This window comes from Emys orbicularis, chromosome 11, assembly GCF_028017835.1.
Source record: "Emys orbicularis isolate rEmyOrb1 chromosome 11, rEmyOrb1.hap1, whole genome shotgun sequence".
NCBI lineage: Eukaryota > Metazoa > Chordata > Testudines > Emydidae > Emys > Emys orbicularis.
In genome coordinates this window covers 67,768,141-67,786,592 of record NC_088693.1, presented here as the reverse complement: position 1 = coordinate 67,786,592, position 18,452 = coordinate 67,768,141, and the positions used below count along the sequence as shown (strand labels likewise).

The 18,452-nt window shown below is 45.5% G+C and overlaps 1 protein-coding gene across 1 annotated transcript in view; it reads left to right on the top strand.

Annotated features, from left to right (window-relative positions):
* Window positions 1–18,452, top strand: part of ABCA12 (ATP binding cassette subfamily A member 12) — a 126,771-nt gene that overhangs the window by 83,445 nt on the left and 24,874 nt on the right. Inside the window, exons 33-40 of the mRNA XM_065413187.1 lie at window positions 1,117–1,353; window positions 3,729–3,867; window positions 4,836–5,088; window positions 6,499–6,585; window positions 7,634–7,727; window positions 9,270–9,397; window positions 10,141–10,228; window positions 13,155–13,260. Of these exons, the coding sequence (XP_065269259.1) occupies window positions 1,117–1,353; window positions 3,729–3,867; window positions 4,836–5,088; window positions 6,499–6,585; window positions 7,634–7,727; window positions 9,270–9,397; window positions 10,141–10,228; window positions 13,155–13,260 (1,132 nt within the window). The remainder of the gene's footprint in view (window positions 1–1,116; window positions 1,354–3,728; window positions 3,868–4,835; window positions 5,089–6,498; window positions 6,586–7,633; window positions 7,728–9,269; window positions 9,398–10,140; window positions 10,229–13,154; window positions 13,261–18,452) is intronic.

Sequence of the window (18,452 nt, the reverse complement as noted above, 5' to 3'; positions counted from 1 at the left end):
GTGGGGAGACTCCATGGGAAATGTCTTTCCTGGAGCGGAGTGTTATGCCACTTCACAGAGGAAGAAATCTGCTATTGATATTATGGTAGCAGCAAAAGCCCTGCCAGGCAGGGTACTTTGCAGACACGTGGTGAGAGACAGTTCATGCCCCAAAGAGCTCACAGTCTAAATAAATAAGAGAGACAAAGTGAATATTATTAGCTCCATTTTACAGGTGGGGAAGTAAGACACAGAAAGCCTAAGGCCCAGCTCCTCAGAGGGACATAGGTGCCGAACTCCAATTTAAATAAATGGGAATTAAGTGCCTACCCACTTTTCAAGATCTGGGCCTAAGGGTATGTCTACACTGCATCTGGGAGCGAGCTGCCCAGCCTGGGTACACAGACTAGCACGAGCACACTGAAAATAACTGTGTGGACATTGCAGCTTTCACAGAGACGCAAGGGGTCGGGTGGGTTAGAGCTCAGGTGGCTAGCCTGTGTCTCTGCTGGAGCTGTATCGTACACACAGCTATTTTCAACATGCGAATGCTTGTCTGTCTACCCAGGCTAGGCGGCTCACTCTCAGCTGCCGTGGAGACATACTCTAAGGCCAGGTCTACACTACCGCGGTAGTTCGACGGCTGGCAATCGAAGTTCCGGGTTCGATTTATCGCGTCTGGTCTGGACGCGATAAATCGATCCCGGAAGCGCTCGCCGTCGACTGCGGTACTCCAGCTCGGCGAGAGGAGTACCGCGGAGTCGACGGGGAGCCTGCCTGCCGCGTGTGGACCGCGTCTGAACCGCGGTAAGTTCGAACTAAGGTATGTCGACTTCAGCTACGTTATTCACGTAGCTGAAGTTGCGTACCTTAGTTCGAATTTGGGGGTTAGTGTAGACCAGGCCTTGACTTGCCCAAGGTCACCCACATCTATGGCAGAGCTGGACCTCGAACCCAGATCTCCTGCGGCCCAGTCCAGTGACTCAGCTGTAAGACCATTTCATCTGCCTTTGATAAAATTGGAGTCTCGTGTCTTGAAGATGAGCGGTTCACATAACACTCGCAGATAAAGTCAGGGTTAGGAGGCTGGCACCCCTGATTGATATTTGATCATTGAGTAATATCTTCTTTTCTTAGTGTCCAAACCAGACCCTGACAGAGGAGTATGACACCTCAGCAGTGACCTCTCTGATCCAGTCACACCTCCCAGAAGCTTATCTCAAGGAAGATGTTGGTGGAGAGCTTGTGTATGTACTTCCGCCATTCAACTCCAGAGTCTCTGGAGCGTATCAATCTCTCCTGAGGGCTCTAGATACCGGCTTGAGTGATCTCCACATTGGCTGCTATGGCATTTCCGACACCACTGTGGAAGAGGTATGAGTTCAACATCTTCTAGTTTTAATTAAATGATATGGAGTATTGGTGATTAACTTTCCCAAAGATCTATAATTCTGCTTTGGGGCCAACCAGTGACACGAATGGTGGGTTGTTGGGTTTTGGTAGGTTAGTCAGCTGGCTTTTTCCCCCCCACTGAGTTTTGTGCTTTGTTGCAGTTCTATTTTTTTTTTAAAGCCCAACAATGAGAATGTTCTGGCTCACCAAAAATTCCCACCTGGCTCAGTGTTTTTCAATATCTTCTTAGGAAAAAGAGATGATGGGGGTGGGGGAACGGGAGTGGTGATGTGCTACTTAACTTCTTTTGGCAATCCCAATGAATCAGGGTGTTTCAGCTGAAACAATCAGAGTGAGAGAGTTCGTAATATTGACATTTTGTATGTTGTCCATTATGCTTCAGGGTGAACACCATATAGGCCACTCAGAATGACTATCTCCGTCTGTCTGTCTGCAAACTCACAGAGACAGTGCTGCATCGTTTCCCATTCAGAAGCTTTAGTTCACTAACATAAATGTTTTCAGATGAAAGAGTAAATTCTTCAGAAACTGATGGGGGCTGCCGGAGAGGCATTGGTCCAGGTGCCCAGTCTGACCCGTTGGACTCTACAGAGGCAAAAATAATTGGGACCCCCAGAAAATGTGTTTTTTCTGTCCCAGCCAAAGTCACTGTGAGGCTAGTGTTGAGAATCTGCTGACATTTCTTGTGAAGAAGATTTATTTCCCACTGCTGAATCATTAACTCCCAGCAAACACAGGCATTCAGCTAAACATAAAATAATTAAAAAAAATGAAGGGCTAGGTTATCACAGTCCTTTCCTGGCAGTGCAGTAAGGGGGCAAAAGGCTCCCATTGCCCCCTTGAACAGATCTCCCTGGACTTGTCTTCACTGCAAAGTTAACTCGACTTAACATGGGTGTTGCCCATCCCCACAAAACCCCCTAACTTGAGTGCTTTTAACTTGGCTGGCCCATAAGGCTGTGTCTTCAGTAGGCAAAAAAGTGTGTTCTTAACTTGAGTTCATGAACTTGAGGTAAAATCCAAGGCAATTTGTGGTTTTCACATGGGTTAGCAGGTCAAGTTAAAAGCTAGGCTTCCCAGTAATCCTTAACTCGACTTGCTGACTTGTGTGACTGCCAGAAATTGCCTTGTCTTCACTACGATTTCACCGCAAGTCAAGAACACACCATTTTTGCCTAGTAAAGACAAGACTGAAGAGGGTATAGGGTAAAACCTGAGTGAACACAACTTTTCAGTTGACAACACGACCACTCTGCTGTGCACATACCGCCTATTGCCACTCGAGTGCTGCTAGTCTTCCAATGCCTTTCCACAATTCCCCTCATGTGCCCAGACAAGTTCTTCCGTAATTCACTGGGGAAAAGTGTAACCGCGGTGCTAAGAATCATGGGATGTGTCCCCAGAAGTCGGCGTGCCACACATAAGTTGGTGCAGCGCCAGTGCGGACACAGCAACTCGCGTGTTATTTCACAGCGTGGCCTCTCACTCGAACTAGGCTACTCAAGAAAAGTCACTTGAGTGTAGATAGCTCGGGATAACTCCACAGTGAAGGAAGGCCCTCTCAGTGGGGCAAGCAAAGGCTTCTTACTCAGTATGCCCCACTGCAAGTGAACAGGCAGAGAGGGAACCCAGAGGGTTGGAGACTCACTCACTAGCCAGAGTAACTCATAGGGTGCACAGTAAAGAGGAAGCCACTCATAGACTCATAGACTTTAAGGTCAGAAGGGACCATTATGATCATCTAGTCTGACCTCCTGCACAACGCAGGTCACAGATTCTCACCCACCCACTCCTGTAACAAACCCCTAACCTATGTCTGAGTTATTGAAGTCCTCAAATCGTGGTTTAAAGACCTCAAGGTGCAGAGAATCCTCCAGCAAGTGACCCGTGCCCCACGCTGCAGAGGAAGGCGAAAAACCTCCAGGGCTTCTGCCAATCTGCCTCGGAGGAAAATTCCTTCCTGACCCCAAATATGGCAATCAGCTAAACCCTGAGCATGTGGGCGAGACTCACCAGCCAGACACCCAGGAAAGAATTCTCTGTAGTAACTCCGATCCCACCCCATCTAACATCCCATCACAGGCCATTGGGCCTATTTACCTGCTAATAATCAAAGATCAATCACTCCATCAAAAGGGGCAAATTTACACCTCGTCCAGAGCAAGGAGGACAGCAGGGAGGGGACTTTAATTCAGAGGGGTGTCTCTGAATCTCACAATGTCTCATGAAGGTCTGGATGATAAGGAGACAAGCTGAATGGTAGTTCTGTTTTGTTGTTATGCTAGGGAATGATTGCAACTTGGAATATTCTTCTCTTTTGTTTTCTTGTCCTGTAGGTATTTCTTAACCTGACTAAAGACCTGGAGAAAGACAAACAGCATGATCCTGGATTGTCCCAACAGGTGCCTGGGCCCAGTGGATTAATGGACAGCAAGGAGATGTCTCTGAGCACTGATAACTTCACTGAAAGAGATGGTACTCATTTAACGCAATTTTATTCCCAATTTATACCAACTGTAATTAATGACAGCTAGACTGAGCATCAAACGCATTGTCTCTGTTCTTTGGTTAAATACAGACCAAACTTCAGCCAACCAATCATCATCTGTCCAATACAAGTACAGTACATAATAGTTTTATAATAACACTGGTTTCTAATTGTCTGAATCACAAAAGAAGTCCTCGATGTATTTTTTTACCCACCTTCTGTTAAATAAGTCCCTCCTTAGAACACAGGATTGGGACTCAAGAGAACCAGCTTCTATTCCTGGCTCGGTCCTTGGCCTGCTGGGTGACCATGTGTAAGTTATGTCACCACCCTGTGACTCACTCTTGTCATCTGTAAATGGGGACAACGAGACTGACCTCCTTTGAAAAATGCTTTGAGCTCTATTGATGAAAAGTGCTAGATAAGAGCTGGTTATTATTATTATTTAATCCAGTCAAATACAGCTCTCGGTAAAGGTGCAAATGTGCATCTGAGTGTAATCACCATAACAGATGCAGATGATTATTTATAAAAATTAGACCAGCCTCAAAGAAACTACCTGGAAAGACCTTTAATTTTGTGGAGTACCAACACAGCTAGGGCAGAGTAAATGCATTAAAGATTGTGAGGTGATCATATAGCACAGAAGGGGGAACGGGGGCAGCATATAAGTACTTAAAACAGGTAGATGGCTTGGTTCCTCTCACACACTGGCAGGAGTCTGTGCAAGAGAGGTGTGATGTAGTGACCTGATCTTGGGGTGCCTGAGTTCTAATCCCAGCTCTGACACTCTGGCTTTGGGTAAATCATTTAGCCTTTTAGCCCCAATCTCTCCATCTGTAAATGGGAACAGCAATATTTACCTACCTCACAGAGGTGTTGCGGGGTTGATTCATAACTGTGAAGTGTTTTGACAATGACAAGTGCTAAGTGGGGTTCTCTTTATCATGCACAGACCAAGCCCTGGTCAGATCAAAAAGGGTGACCGGTTTGCCACTGCTGCTCAAGAAGACAACGGCCGTTTTCATTAAGAGGTTCCACCACACCCGACGGAACTTGAAAGGCTTTTTTACTCAGGGCATCCTACCCGTGATCTTTGTGACGGTAGCCATGGGCCTCAGCACATTGAGAACTGAGGTGGCTGAATACCCAGAACTCCACCTTTCTCCCTCCCTGTATGGTTCCTCAGGGCAGGCAGATTTCTTTGGGTAAATCTCTCTTTTTTTATTATTATTAAACCAGTTTTACCGATTGTTTATAAAATGGCAGATTGTGCTGTCTGGAGAGTGACCAAGCAAATCCAGTGGAAAAATGTTACACAGAAAACCATGTAATAATAAAGTCATATTCCTAGCAGGTCTGTCTGGGAGAACAGTTTTGCTAAACCCAGCAATCTGAAAACTTAAAAAAATAGCTTGAATAACTTAATATCTCTCCCTAGAAATTAACTCTGAAGTATGTGCTCTAAGGTGTCTATTGTATTTGTCATTGAAATCCACTTCTGACAGCAGCCATCTTGCCCAAAGGGATATATTTCACTTCCTTTTTGTAATGAGAAGATGGGGTGTACCTATTCCCAACCCTGGGGCCTTCAGCTCCAGGCTACAAGATTACAGGTCTGGGACTGAATTCTAGCTCCCAACTCATGTTGTGGGCCCATCTGCCGCTCTCTTCCCATCTTCGTAAAAAAGCAGAGGCTCCATTATCTAGGCCTCACTTAACCAAACCTCTTAGTTATCCAAAGGTTAGTCATGTCTCCTCTCCCACCCCACACCCGAGGTTTGATTTCAGTATGTAAGCCCTTCCCTATTGAAGCCTTGGGGTCTTCCTAAGCATAAAGACTTCATTATGCTTAAAACCAGCCCCCGACTTCTCTAAAACCTCAATTACTCAAATGAATGTAACGTGCAGCTTTCTAATTCAATAATGACGTTTCCTGGCTGTCTCCAGTAGACCTGGTCCTTAAGTTAGAAATACCAAATTCAGCTCAAGCCTTCTCCCCACTGCTTTGTTGCTCTTAGAGTTCCTACCTTAGCACCGCTCATGTCCTTTCTTTCTAGCCAACTGCTATTTGGGTGGGGTGGGGAGCCAAAGCCACCTTCCTTAGTGAGTCAGCAGAACTCACATCCTCCATTCCCAGCATGACCTATTCCTGCTAACAGGGTGGGTTGTTTCAGGCAAACACTGCCAGATAGATGGGTTTGGAGGGAGGCTCTTCTTTTAGTGGACTAGAGTTTTTTGGCTTCACAGAAGATGGGGGAAATGATGGAGGTGAGAATGGAGACATGTACCTGTTCTAACTACATTACTTGAAATCACAATAGATGGTTCTCATTTGAAACGAAATTCAGAACAGACATAATTGTATACGCCAAAGTGACCCCCCTCAGGCCTGAATTCAGCACAACACTGAAGCATATATGTAACTTTAAGCATATGAGCAGTCCTGTGGAAACCAGTGGAACGACTCTTATCCTTAAAGTTACACATGTGCTTGCAGCACCAGGGCCTAAAATAATTCATTTCCAATCCTTATTTCTTTCAGTGGTTGGGTTTTTACTACTGGGTCCATAATGAAAGTATCTTGAACACTTCTCTCTTTCTTTGTTAAATCTTAGGAACTTTAATGAGACCACAGATGCTTTAGTTGCTTCAATGCTTTCTTTCCCTGGAACAGATAACACATGCTTGAATGAAAGCAATTCGTAAGTAGTTCTTCCTCTCCTTCTTTTTAAATTCCTAATCTGTAAAAAGGAAATGACATAAAATTAATAACTGTCAGGTATTAATAACATCCTTTGATCATCTGCAAAGTTTTCATACCCTGGAGACACATCAAAAAAGGCTTCATCTCTTGCCAGAGTTCCCAAAGATAGACTCACGTTTTGAAGCAATCTGATTTAAAAACTCCTTAAATTTACGAAGAAAATCAAACTGTGCTAAACTCGAAGGACTAGATTGTGCAGCCCACACTCACTGTGGTGAGCACTTACTTCACTGAATTTATTCACATGCATAACTTCTCATCATAGGTGGTAAGGGTTACCCTGTAGTAAATATAGACCAGTACTAAAACCTTGGGTAGTACACAACATGAGGAAGCCTATCACAGTCTAGCCTCGGAGGCCAGGTAAACATCCAAGCTTGAAAGCTCTCGTATCTTTTGGCTGAGTGGGCAGAGGATGGGGTTACCTGGGATTTTACTGCTCAGTCTTCAGGGGGTCAGTGCAGTAGCTGCTGATAATTCCTGAGTGACTTAGTACATTGTGTGCCGTGCAGAGAAATATTTGTGCTGCCTAGACACAATTTGTCAGCCATCAGAGGACTATCCAATTAATGCAACACCCCTGAGTGTGGGGTTATGTTTCTTTTGTAAGATAATTTTGGCCTCTTCATGTTAACTTCTTAGGCTGCTTGCTAGGGGATTTGAAGCAGCCTCACCAGGCTTTTTCTGAGAAGTCTCACACCGTAATCGCTAGAAACAGATCTAGCAAGAACCACTAAGGAACAAGGCCAAGCGCCTCATCAGCAGAGCTAAGCAACCGGAGCCCCCAGTGAAGTCAGTAGGAGCTGAGGGATGTTCAGCACTTCCCCGGAAGCACCCTGGCCCAAGGAAAAACAACAATCTCTGCAATGTGCTACGTATGCTCTGTCATCTTCATTCCATTCACTAGGACTCTGCCATCATGCAATTACATGTCGCCTGCTTGCCTGTATACAGAAAACCTCAGGGTAACGTGTGCTCATTTTCAGGGTGTGTTTGAACGACAGCATGCTTGGCCAGTGGGTATTCCGTGGAAACCAGAGTACTAGATATTCTGCGTGCAACTGCACAGACAGCAGCCAGGTAAAGTTGAGTTAAACCTTAATGGGGGAGAGTAAATTTAAAACACTCAAGAGGTACCTAGTATCCTGGGACCACATGGCTCACAGGCCTGGCATTGTGCACTCATTACCACCAGGTCACTGCTTCAGATTCATCCTAGCTTGTGTTATAGTAAGTAGCTCCTAGATGCCCTAACTGGGATCAGAGTCTCCTTGTGCTGGGCGTGATGCACAAACATAGTGAGAGGCTGTCCCAGTTTGCTTACCGCCCAAGGCCCCGCTCCTGCAATCACTTACGCGTGTGTTTAGCTCTCCTACCGCAAGTAGCCCCAGTGATTTCAATGTGTTTGCAGGACCGGGACCTAAATGGACAAAGGGTGGAGGAGAAATAGGTCTGACGAGGTGATATGATCCCTTCTGCCTTTAAACGCCACAAATCAGAGGCACGGGGATATGAAGGAACCCAGGCCTTCTGAGTCTCAGTACAGTGCCCCAGACACTGGACCATGCTGCCGACCCATGATATTATCATCATAGCTGGCATTAAATGGCACCCTTGTAGCTAGTCTAAGCAGAGAGGTCATGGGCTGAGTAGGCACAGAGGGTGAACTAACCTGTTGGGCCAGATCCTCAGTTGGTGCCAACTGGAGTAGCTATGCCAGTTTACACCAGCTCAGGATCTGACCCCTGATGTCTAGAAGCATCGCTCTAGATCAGGGTAGAGGCACATTGTTGAGGAGTGGTTATGATGGGGAAGGAATTGCTGCTTCCCCATGTGCTGAACCTGATCTGTAGGTGAACAGAAGACTGCATTCTCCAGGGATGTCAATTTAGCACCCTTGACAAGCACTGAATTCACTTAGAAAATTTTGGCCAGAGCAGGGGGATTAAATACCATGCTCCAAGGGTCAATCACACACTTTTTGGGCTGTATTTTGTATTCAAGAGGATAATTGCATTCATTAGAATATTCTCGTTAGATGAAAGTACTCTATTATTGGCATTCGCCATCAAGAATATAAACTTTGTGCAGAAGTCTGGATCCAGCAGCTTTTATTGTGCCTTGTCTTATACATTATCATTATTACCTAGTATTTGTTTATTTGCATGGCACGGGTACCTACAGAATATGGGTGACAGGAAGGGATGGAGAACTCATTGCAGGGGGAGATGCTTGGAGATGGGGGCCCCACAGATAAACACCCAAACTGTGTGGGTGCTTGTCTGAACCACAATAATTCTGAGGTCCTGATAACTATGCTAGGCCTCAATTCAGCAAAACACGTAAGAGTATAGTTAGGTTTAAGCACGTGTCCTAATCTCATTGATTTCAATGGCACTTCAGCATGTGCTTAGCTGAATAGGGGTGGATTTAAGCCTGTGCTTAAACTAAGGCACATGTGTAAGAGTTTTGCTGAATTGGGGCACTAATCAGAATGTATGTCCCAATGCTACAGAGCACCGGACTCCTGTCTTTGTGAAGAATTGACCCTTGGGGGGGAAATGTAAATTTTGCCTTGTGATGTTTTTAATTAAAGGAACAATTTTTAAAATTTGTTTTCAGACGTGTCCAAAGATTGACTTCTCCCCACCTCACAAAAGAACTTTTTCCTCTCGGATGATTTATAATCTTACTGGGCATGATGTGGAAACGTACCTTCTAGCAACTGCCAAAGATTTCCTCCAGAAAAGGTCGAGCATACAATTATTTCTTCTCTTTCTCTTTGTCCTCTGTATCACTGGCCAGTGGCTTCTTATGTGTTTGATTCCCCTTTAGGAAGGCAGCCATTTTATATTCATTTTCATGTTGCTTATTGAGATAGGCACAATGGTGGGACTCCATGCTGGCTGCACTGAGTACTCTGCTAAGGCAGGCGTGCACGTGTCTTAAAACATATACATAACTACTGAAAGGTGCAGCTGTAATGGGCACCCTTCCCCCTTTACTCTGATGGATTTTGAAGAAAAGCCTTTGTCCAAAGCGAGGGAGCGGACATAAAAAAAGGTACCACCCGCTGCGGAGCTTGTACTCACCGGGTGGCGCTCCGAGACTGTGGAGGCAGCGGGTCCTTCACTCGCTCCGCGTCTTCGGGAGCACTGAAGGACCCGCCACCGAAGTGCCGCCGCCGACCCAGACCGCCGCCGGGTGAGTAGCCAGGGAAGGGATTTTTGGCCAGGGCTCGCAGGGCCCCTGCGGGGCCCGGGGCCTGGGACAAATTGCCCCACTTGCCCCCCCCCCCCGGGCGGCCCTGCCTGTGTGAATCCAGGGTGAGGCCTGTGATGATCATTCATTGTATAGTGCCTGTAGGCCCCATGAGAAATTGACGCACCTCCAGTGACTTCAGCGGAACTAATGCCGTTCACACCTGCCAAGGATCTAGCCCGGCATCTTTCCAATGACAATAATGCATTTTGCTGTATTGTTTACCATGCAGATATGGCGGCTGGAGCTTTGGGTTGCCTTTGACTACTGACCTCAAGTTTGATATACGCCCAGTGCCTGCAGACAGAACACTGACTAAGGTAATGAATGCCTCCTGGTGCAATGCAGGAGTGCCGAGCGGGCAGGCGCCTGAAACGTCCATTGCCAAATGAAGGTGAAGCAAGATTAATGTCCTTGTGTGTTTTAGGGGCATTACTGAGTAAGCACAGAACTCCTCTAGATGACCATTAACACAAGGGAAATTCAATGAAAGAGAATGAAGGAGGGAAAAAAGAAACTGAAGGAGCTGGATTCACCTCCACTGGTGAAGGGAGGGACACTGTGCCCCTCAGCTCCCCCTAACTCTGTTACTCTTGCTGCATCCACGACCTGCACCACCCAGAGCCCAGCTCTTCACTTCCACAGGCCCTGACTCTCCCCAGCCGCTGCGGCTTCGCTCCAGTAACGACTCACCTAGCCTGGCCTCGCCAGGACTCCTGTCCTCTCCACCCGCCTCCACCCCATTCCCTCACCCTGCATCCTCCCTGCCAGGGCACCTCTGCGGCACAGTAGGTGCACCCAGGGGATCTAGAATGACAGCAAGAGTGCCCTCGAGAGGGGTCTTTCAGTGCTGCTCAAGCCATTATATCCTGCCATCTAGCAGTGCCGGTCAGGCACCGTGATTCAGTTCTAGTCTGCTCACACACCATGGTATGAGGGCGAGCTGGGTTTTCTCCTCCCAGTAAAAGAAGCAGTCCCTGGGCTTTGCCCAGGAAACCCTCTTCTCCCCTCAGCTCTACCCAGGTCATCGATCAAACTCCTATGCAGACTTTCCACGACTCATATTAAAAAGCCTTGTTTGGCCTTCACTTGAACTGCTCTGGACAGTTTGCCCCATAGTGTGCTAGTGCTCTGGCATTACAAATGCAACTGTGTTAGTTCTTTTAAATCAACCGTTGCTGCAGATAACGAATGCCCTGCCTCCTAGAATACTACCTAGCAGAGTGCCAGATGCGTCTCTCTTAAGCGCATCAGTGAGCTCACGTGAGTAGATCCATAGACTCCTCGCTGGGTGAGGAACTGCTCACCAGTGTGAGTAAAGGGGGCACAATCTGAGCAGTAGTGTAGAGTCATTTGTACTTAGTCATGGGACTGCTTGATTTTTAATGTAGCAAGACAGAGAAGACCAACTGAATATTGGGCTATTTCAAGAAATACGGTAATCTTTTCTGGATTGCATGCAGGTGGTAAATCCATCCCGACATCGGCAGCTTGCATGGGCCAATGAACTAAAAATTGTCTCAGTTTCCTTCCCTTATTTTGCTTGTCCCTGTCTTCTCTTTTCTCCATCTTCCCTCTCTTAGTCATTATGGGTGTTACTAGTTGTATTCTTTCCTACCTACCCGTGAGGGGCAAAGCCATGCTAACAACACCATCTGCCCTTTGATGGACCCTCACTGCAGCCGGCTTGTTTCTTTAGTGCACTCAGATTTACCCATTGTGCTTCCTCATCTCTGTAAAAACATTGTAACAAGTATAAATCAGCATAAAAAAATCCATGGTTGGACTCTGAAATAAAAGAGGCACAGTAGGAGAACTGTCAAGATCGGGTAAATTCATGAACATCCTCGTAGCCACGACAGTGTTCCTTCAAGCGCAGTTCTGCTCTGAGATGTGCCTTCATAAAAAATGGAATTGTGCGGTTCCATAGAGCTCATTGTCTCAGTAACTTTCAGAGCAAACCGCTCAGCTTGTAGGTAAAAAGGTGCTTTTATCTAACTGCCAGCCCATCAGCCTCAGCCGGCAATCTGAGAGTTAGTGCTGTTTGTTGTTATTCGTCTTGCGGTAACACTTCGAGACCCCAGTCCGGTATTGGAATCTCATTGGCCTGGGCAAAGACTCCCAAAGAGTTTACAATCTAAGTGTAAGATGAGACAACCCAGGCTGGGTCATTCATCATCCCCAGAAGCCCCAATTCAGCTGTAGATCAAGTGCAGTTGAGATGTACAATGATCTTAGAGGTTTGTACTGCTGCTTATCACCGGGATATCTGGGCACCTTCCATGTAAAATCAACAGCAAAGTCCTTAGTGGACTTCGTGGAGTCTCTGGCATGTCTCATAAACACTCTGCTTGGGGTAAAGGTAGTGGATTTGTTATGTCTGGTTGGTTTTTTGTAGGGTTTTAGGAGTGTAAAGGGGCACCATCTCTAGGTAAAGACTTTGCAGTTGGAATGTTGGCCACCATCCTGCACCGAGCCCTCCATAGATGGACACCTGAAGTTGTTGTGGGTCTGTGCAGAGCTCACTGTAGGATCTGGGCCCTTGTTAACAGTTCTGGTGATAGGGCACAAGCCAGCTCCCTTTTCCCATAGCAGCATTGGCTCTGCAGGGCTAATGGGAGTAAAAAAACATACATGTGTCGCTAACATAAGCAGATAGAACGTGTAGTACACGAAGTGTATATTCCATATTCCGTTCTCCCTTCAGTTCCTCTGAATTTATACCAGTGTAAATGAGAGCAGAATTTATCACAGGGGGCACAGTTGTTAAATAACAAGGTGCTGTTTTCACAATGTTTTCTACCCTGGAACAATTAGGTGCCCAGTGGGCACTTCACTTAAATAGGCCTCTTTGCAAATACCAGCCACTGACATTACTGAAAAGCAAAAGCACCGATTGTGGAAAAGCAAAGTGTCGGTATGCTTAATGCCCCAGGCACCATTAACATAAACCATTAGCAACTGGCATGTCTTTCGGATCTATCTGAAGGCAACTGGACTAGATCTTATAGAAGTCAATGGAACTAGTCATATGCTTAGGTGCATTGTAGGATCCGGGCTAATGCACTCAGAATCTTGCATGATTGAGTCGCTGGCCCATAATTTGTAGATGGCCCAGCTTTAGCAAATGTTTTTACTGCTACTGTTTTTAGTATGAGTTACGGATGCATTCATTTGTCCAAATGGAAGAAATCACTGTTCTTGGTAATGACTTTCTGCCTGTTTTTGTTTCCCAATCGAGTACAGGTGTGGTATAATCCAGAGGGGTATCACAGCCTTCCAGCCTACCTCAACAGCCTCAACAACTTCATTCTTAGAGCGAACATGCCGAAAAACGAATCTTCCAAATACGGTAGGTGCTAACCAATCTTTGACACAGCTCATGCTGCCCCATGTGAAGGGGGCCCACTTCTCTATCTGTAGAGAGAAGACTATAGTGGGTGGGCCAGATTCACTCCTGGTGTAAAATGGAGCTGTGCCAATTTAAACTAGAAGGAAACTTATCCCCTGGATGAAATTTTGGCCCCACTAAAGTCAGTAGTGAAACGTCCATTGACTTCAATGGGGCCGTGTCTGCTAATGTTGATTCAATTCAATTTCCTTTAAAGTGTGTCAATATTTCACATGTCTATTTCTAGGAACAGGGGAGGGGACCAGGTAAAACCTTAAAAATAGGCTTTCCTTCTCCCACAAGCAGCAAGGGCTTCTGCCTAGTATTGACTTCCACCTCAGCATCGAGATGGCTGACTGTAAAGATGTGACATTTCTATGCAAAGAAAGGCTACTTTAGGTTGCTTCCAGTGGTGTGTTAGATTTAACGTTTTTCTCCCGCTGAGCTGTCCGTTGTTGGACTTGTGGTAATTAAAGCATTTTATTTTACAGGTGTATACGCTGGAGGGAGGGATATAAAAATATTCTCACACACCCCTGAAGTAGTTTGTCTGCAACGTGTGGTATATACCGAATGCGGGGTGGTGAAGTGGAGTGTAAAGATTTATCAGCATTCATTTGGAATGACCTGCTTAGCTTTGCCTCACTGATGTCATGCAGCGTCCCAAATTCATGCTGATAAACCTTCATACTCTACTCCACTGTTTGTTCCATCCATATTACGTGTGTAATACAGGCATACTGGTGTTTGCCTGTGGCTAGGTCTACACTACAGACTTCTCCTGGCATACTCTGTATAACTCTCATAGTCAACAAAGAGGTGTTTTTACCAGTGTATAGCTTGTTCCACTCATGGGGCGGGGCTTTACTACTTTGGTCAAAGTGCCGATTTGTCGAGATAGCTATATCCACAGTAGGAGCGCTTTGCCAGCATAGCATAACCATATTGCTATACCAGTAAAACATGCGTAGTGTCAATACCGCCTGTATCTATAGATTGAGAGAGTAGAAAGTCTTATATTCGATTATAGGGCCTGACAAGAGTTCAGAACTCACCTATCAAGTGACTTGCTTCCGCAAACACTGTCCGTTCTGCCACATTCTAGTCTCTCCTGGCCTCTCTCATGTCAGATGGCTTGTGTTCCTGCTGAAGGATCACACTCAGGGGAAACTGTCTGGAAGGTCATTTTGCTTGTCAACATAAAGCTCTTTATTTATGGATGCATTAAAAGGTAAATCCAACAGAGAAGGAAGGCCTGTTTGAAGCTCTAGGCCTCCTTGACAATAATTAAAAACACGACTACTATTATAATGATGTATTATGTGTATTAGCACAGTGCATAGGAGCCAGAGACTAGGGCCCCATTGTGCTAGGTGCTGTACAAACGCAGCACAAAAAGATGGCCTCGTCCCCGAGGGGCTTACAATCTAATATAATCCTAAGTAGAAAGGCAAAACATCTGCTCAGTTTTCTTTCCCCATCACCACATTATAATCACCAGCCAGCTTTCACATGGCCAACTCCCTCAGCACTCATCTTCTCGCCAAGCAAAACCAACTCCCCGGCCCCACAGCCACCTCCACCATACCTGAAACACCCGCCCTCTCGGGTCAGCGGGGCCCAGCTATTTCACACTCAGTGTGGGAGCAAATCCCCAAGTGGGAAGGGCCCAGCTGGCAGCCCCTTTTTTTAAATACAGATGGGCTCCAGCTCCTCTCTGCTGCAGCAGTATGGCACAGAGCCACGGGCCATCTCCCCAGCAGGACGGTCCCAGACCAACTTAGCCCTTAGCCCTGGTCTACACTGGGGGGGGGGGGTGAGGGATCAACGTAAGATACGCAACTTCAGCTACGAGAATAGCGTAGCTGACGTCAACGTATTTAGGTCGACTTACCGCGGCATCTTCACGGCGCTGAGTCGACTGCTGCCGCTCCCCCGTCGACTCCGCTTGCGCCTCTCGTGGCGGTGGAGTACCGGAGTCGACGAGAGAGTGCTCGGGGATCGATTTATCGCGTCTAGACTAGACGCGATAAATCGACCCCTGATAGATCGATCGTTACCCACCGATCCGGTGGGTAGTGTAGACCTGCCCTTAGTTGTCAAGGGGTGAATCCTGGCCATGGAGAGAGAGAGTGTGGTGATATGCTGGGGAAGATTCCCCTCCCCAATCATCAGTGAGCTACTCAAGCTGAGCTGAGTATTCCACCAGCAGTGCTTACTCATCAAGCCTTATCCAAAATACAGAGTGGCCCGTGCCATGAGTGGGAATGGTCAGACACAGTCAGAGGGTCCCCCACAAATGTACCTTTCAACATGCCAAGGCCCCAGCGTGGGACATGGGGTGAGACCCCAAATGAGGGACACAAAACTTATTTGAGCAGGAAACCCAAAGTGCTGCAGGATCTGTCCCTTTAACATGAACAAATATCTGCCACCCCAGCGTCACCATTCTTTATTTCTAGTTTACATAATTTTCAGCACTAAAAGTAAGGGCATGCCGAATTTATGTGGAAAACAGGTAACTCTGGGACTAAAATGAGTGACATCCTTCAAAATGAAGGACAGTTGAGACATATTTCCCAAACTGGTCTTCTGCTTGGGGAGCAATGTTATCCTAATCTGTCCCCGAGCTTTCTGGAGATGGCCTTTTATGTTTGTTAGAGCAGGTCAAAACTCAAAATGTCCATTTCAGGGGAAATTCTAACACTGTGAAATTTGTTTTCATTCTGGATTATAATGAAACCCAAAAAAATTTCCTGTGAGATGAACTTTTCCAACAAAAATTTTGAAAAAAAAAAAAATGTGTATCAGGCCAATTGAATTACTTTGTTCTGATTTTGACTTTTTTATTTTAAATTATGTTAAAATGTATAATGTAAAATAAACTTTAAAACAAAAAGTCGCTTTGAAATGAAAAAATCGAAACCTTCCCTTCTGGAAAGTTCGAGCTTTGTTTCAGCCTTTTCCCCCTTGAAACAAAATGTCAATGAGATTGACACATTCCCATGGAAAGTTTCGAGTTTTACAAAATGGCATTTTCTGATGGAAATATGTTCTGTTGGAATATTTTTGAACAGCTCTAACGTTTTCACTGCATCTAGCCAGTTCTGGGTGTCCTTGGAAACAAATGAATGATAACAAATGACCAGACTGATAATTCCCAGGTCCCTCTAAGGAATCTGTACTCAGTATAGGGAAAATAAATGAATTGATGAGTAAAGCTTAACAGGACTTGTGTAAACTGGTCTGAAGTACAACTGAAGAGACCCTTCTCTGCAGTAGTTTACTGGCGACCGAAAGCCATTTGTTGCTGTGACAAATAAATGACAGTTTAAGAACCATTGAAATGGCCAGATAAAAGCACAGTCATTTCAGCAATTTGAAAGAGGTGCCAATCCTGCTTTTGAGGTTTGACTTAAACTTCATAGATTTAAAAAAAGAAGCACATAAAAGGAGCTTTTTGCCCTGTCACCAAGCAAATCATAATAGCTTTCGACTTATGTATACTGGGCTTCCTTCTCTCCATCCCCCCGAAAAAAGAAGTATTGAAATGGAAATTTTGACTTCTAGCCTAAGCTGCAGGGAAAGAAAAATGGCTTTATTCTGCAGCATTAACAGATTAGTCAGACTGGATCACCTTTATTTTTTACAAAAGGAAAACATTTTCTAGTTGTTTGTACATCATTATTAGCAACTGGAGATTTTCATTGCATCCCCCAAGAAAAATATTGCTCTCGAATGACACCTCTTTTGTTTTCCTTAAAATGAACCACAGACCAAATCGCACCATTTCATGTGTTTCAATGATACAGACTGAATATAGCACATAAAACGGAGGCCAGCATCTTTATACAGCATTATAAATTTAGGCACCGAATTGGAAGGCACCTGATTTTCAGAGGTATTGAGGGTTTTAAGGTCAGGCTTGATGAAGCCCTGGCTGGGATGATTTAGTTGGTGTTGGTCCTGCTTTGAGCAGGGGATTGGACTAGATGACCTCCTGAGGTCTCTTCCAACCCTGACATTCTATGATTCTATGGTTCTACTCTCACCTCCCTTTGAATTTAACGGCAACTGTGGGTTTTTTCCCAGCACACTCTGAGAATCAGGCCACTTAGGTGCCTAAATATGGATTTAGTTGCATAATTTTAGGCATTTAAAGTTTGAAAATTTTAGCCTAGCCTCTTCCAGGTCCAAAAAGTCATGGAAGCTGTCCCCTCTTCCATAGAACTTCACTGAAGCTTAGAACTGATCCACTGGGGTTCAGTGGAGTCCCTCTTTGTATTGTATTATGCTGCAGAAGTCTAGAGAAAAGAAGCCGTAACGAGACTCATAAAAATCCATCCCCACAAAATAGTATTCGCTAGGGGCTGATGCCACAGATGGCTCATCAAGGGCACAGCTCCCACCCTAGGGCATGGAGGCTGTAGAATGTGTAAAGCGGCATTCTGCAGCTATGCGGAGTCCTCTTCGCCTTGGCAACTGAAAGCAGCTTCCACTACTGCACGGCCTAAGATGCTCATTATTTCCATGGAAATAATGGCCTGTCTGCATGGCCATTGACACCAGTACGAAGTGAGTGTTAAATGCTGCCAAATGGGAGGGAAACGTTTTGCACCAGCTTTGCTCTTACTGTACGCGGGTGTAAATGACAACTCGGGGTGCAAAGCAGTGGAGAATCAGGCCTGGAGTCTTATTATGACTGGATCAGGCCTCTGAAGACATTGCTGTGGCAATCACAAATGTTGCATCAAGCTGATTCTTTTGTGGGTTTTGTACAAATATGTTCGCTCGAAATCAGTAATCACGAAAACAAGTAATTGTACGTGTTATGGAGAAACAGAGAGGAGAACTCTTGGTCATTTTTCTTCTTCATACAATTTTTTTTTTTAAATGTGACTACCTCTGGCATGAATCTGAGCACGATTTGGCCAAGAAATAACCTTTGCATGAACTCCATAGCTCTTATAAAAACATGTCAATTAGCTTTTCATTCCCAGCATCAGTGTTTCTAATCTATTTACAGGGCTCCCCCCCAGTGCCTAATGTAACATGTGACAAACGTTTTTCTCCCAGAGGAACTCGACATTCTTCTCTCAAAACAGGCTATTAACACGCAGATATAGATCTGCAATAATACAGGGCCTATTCTG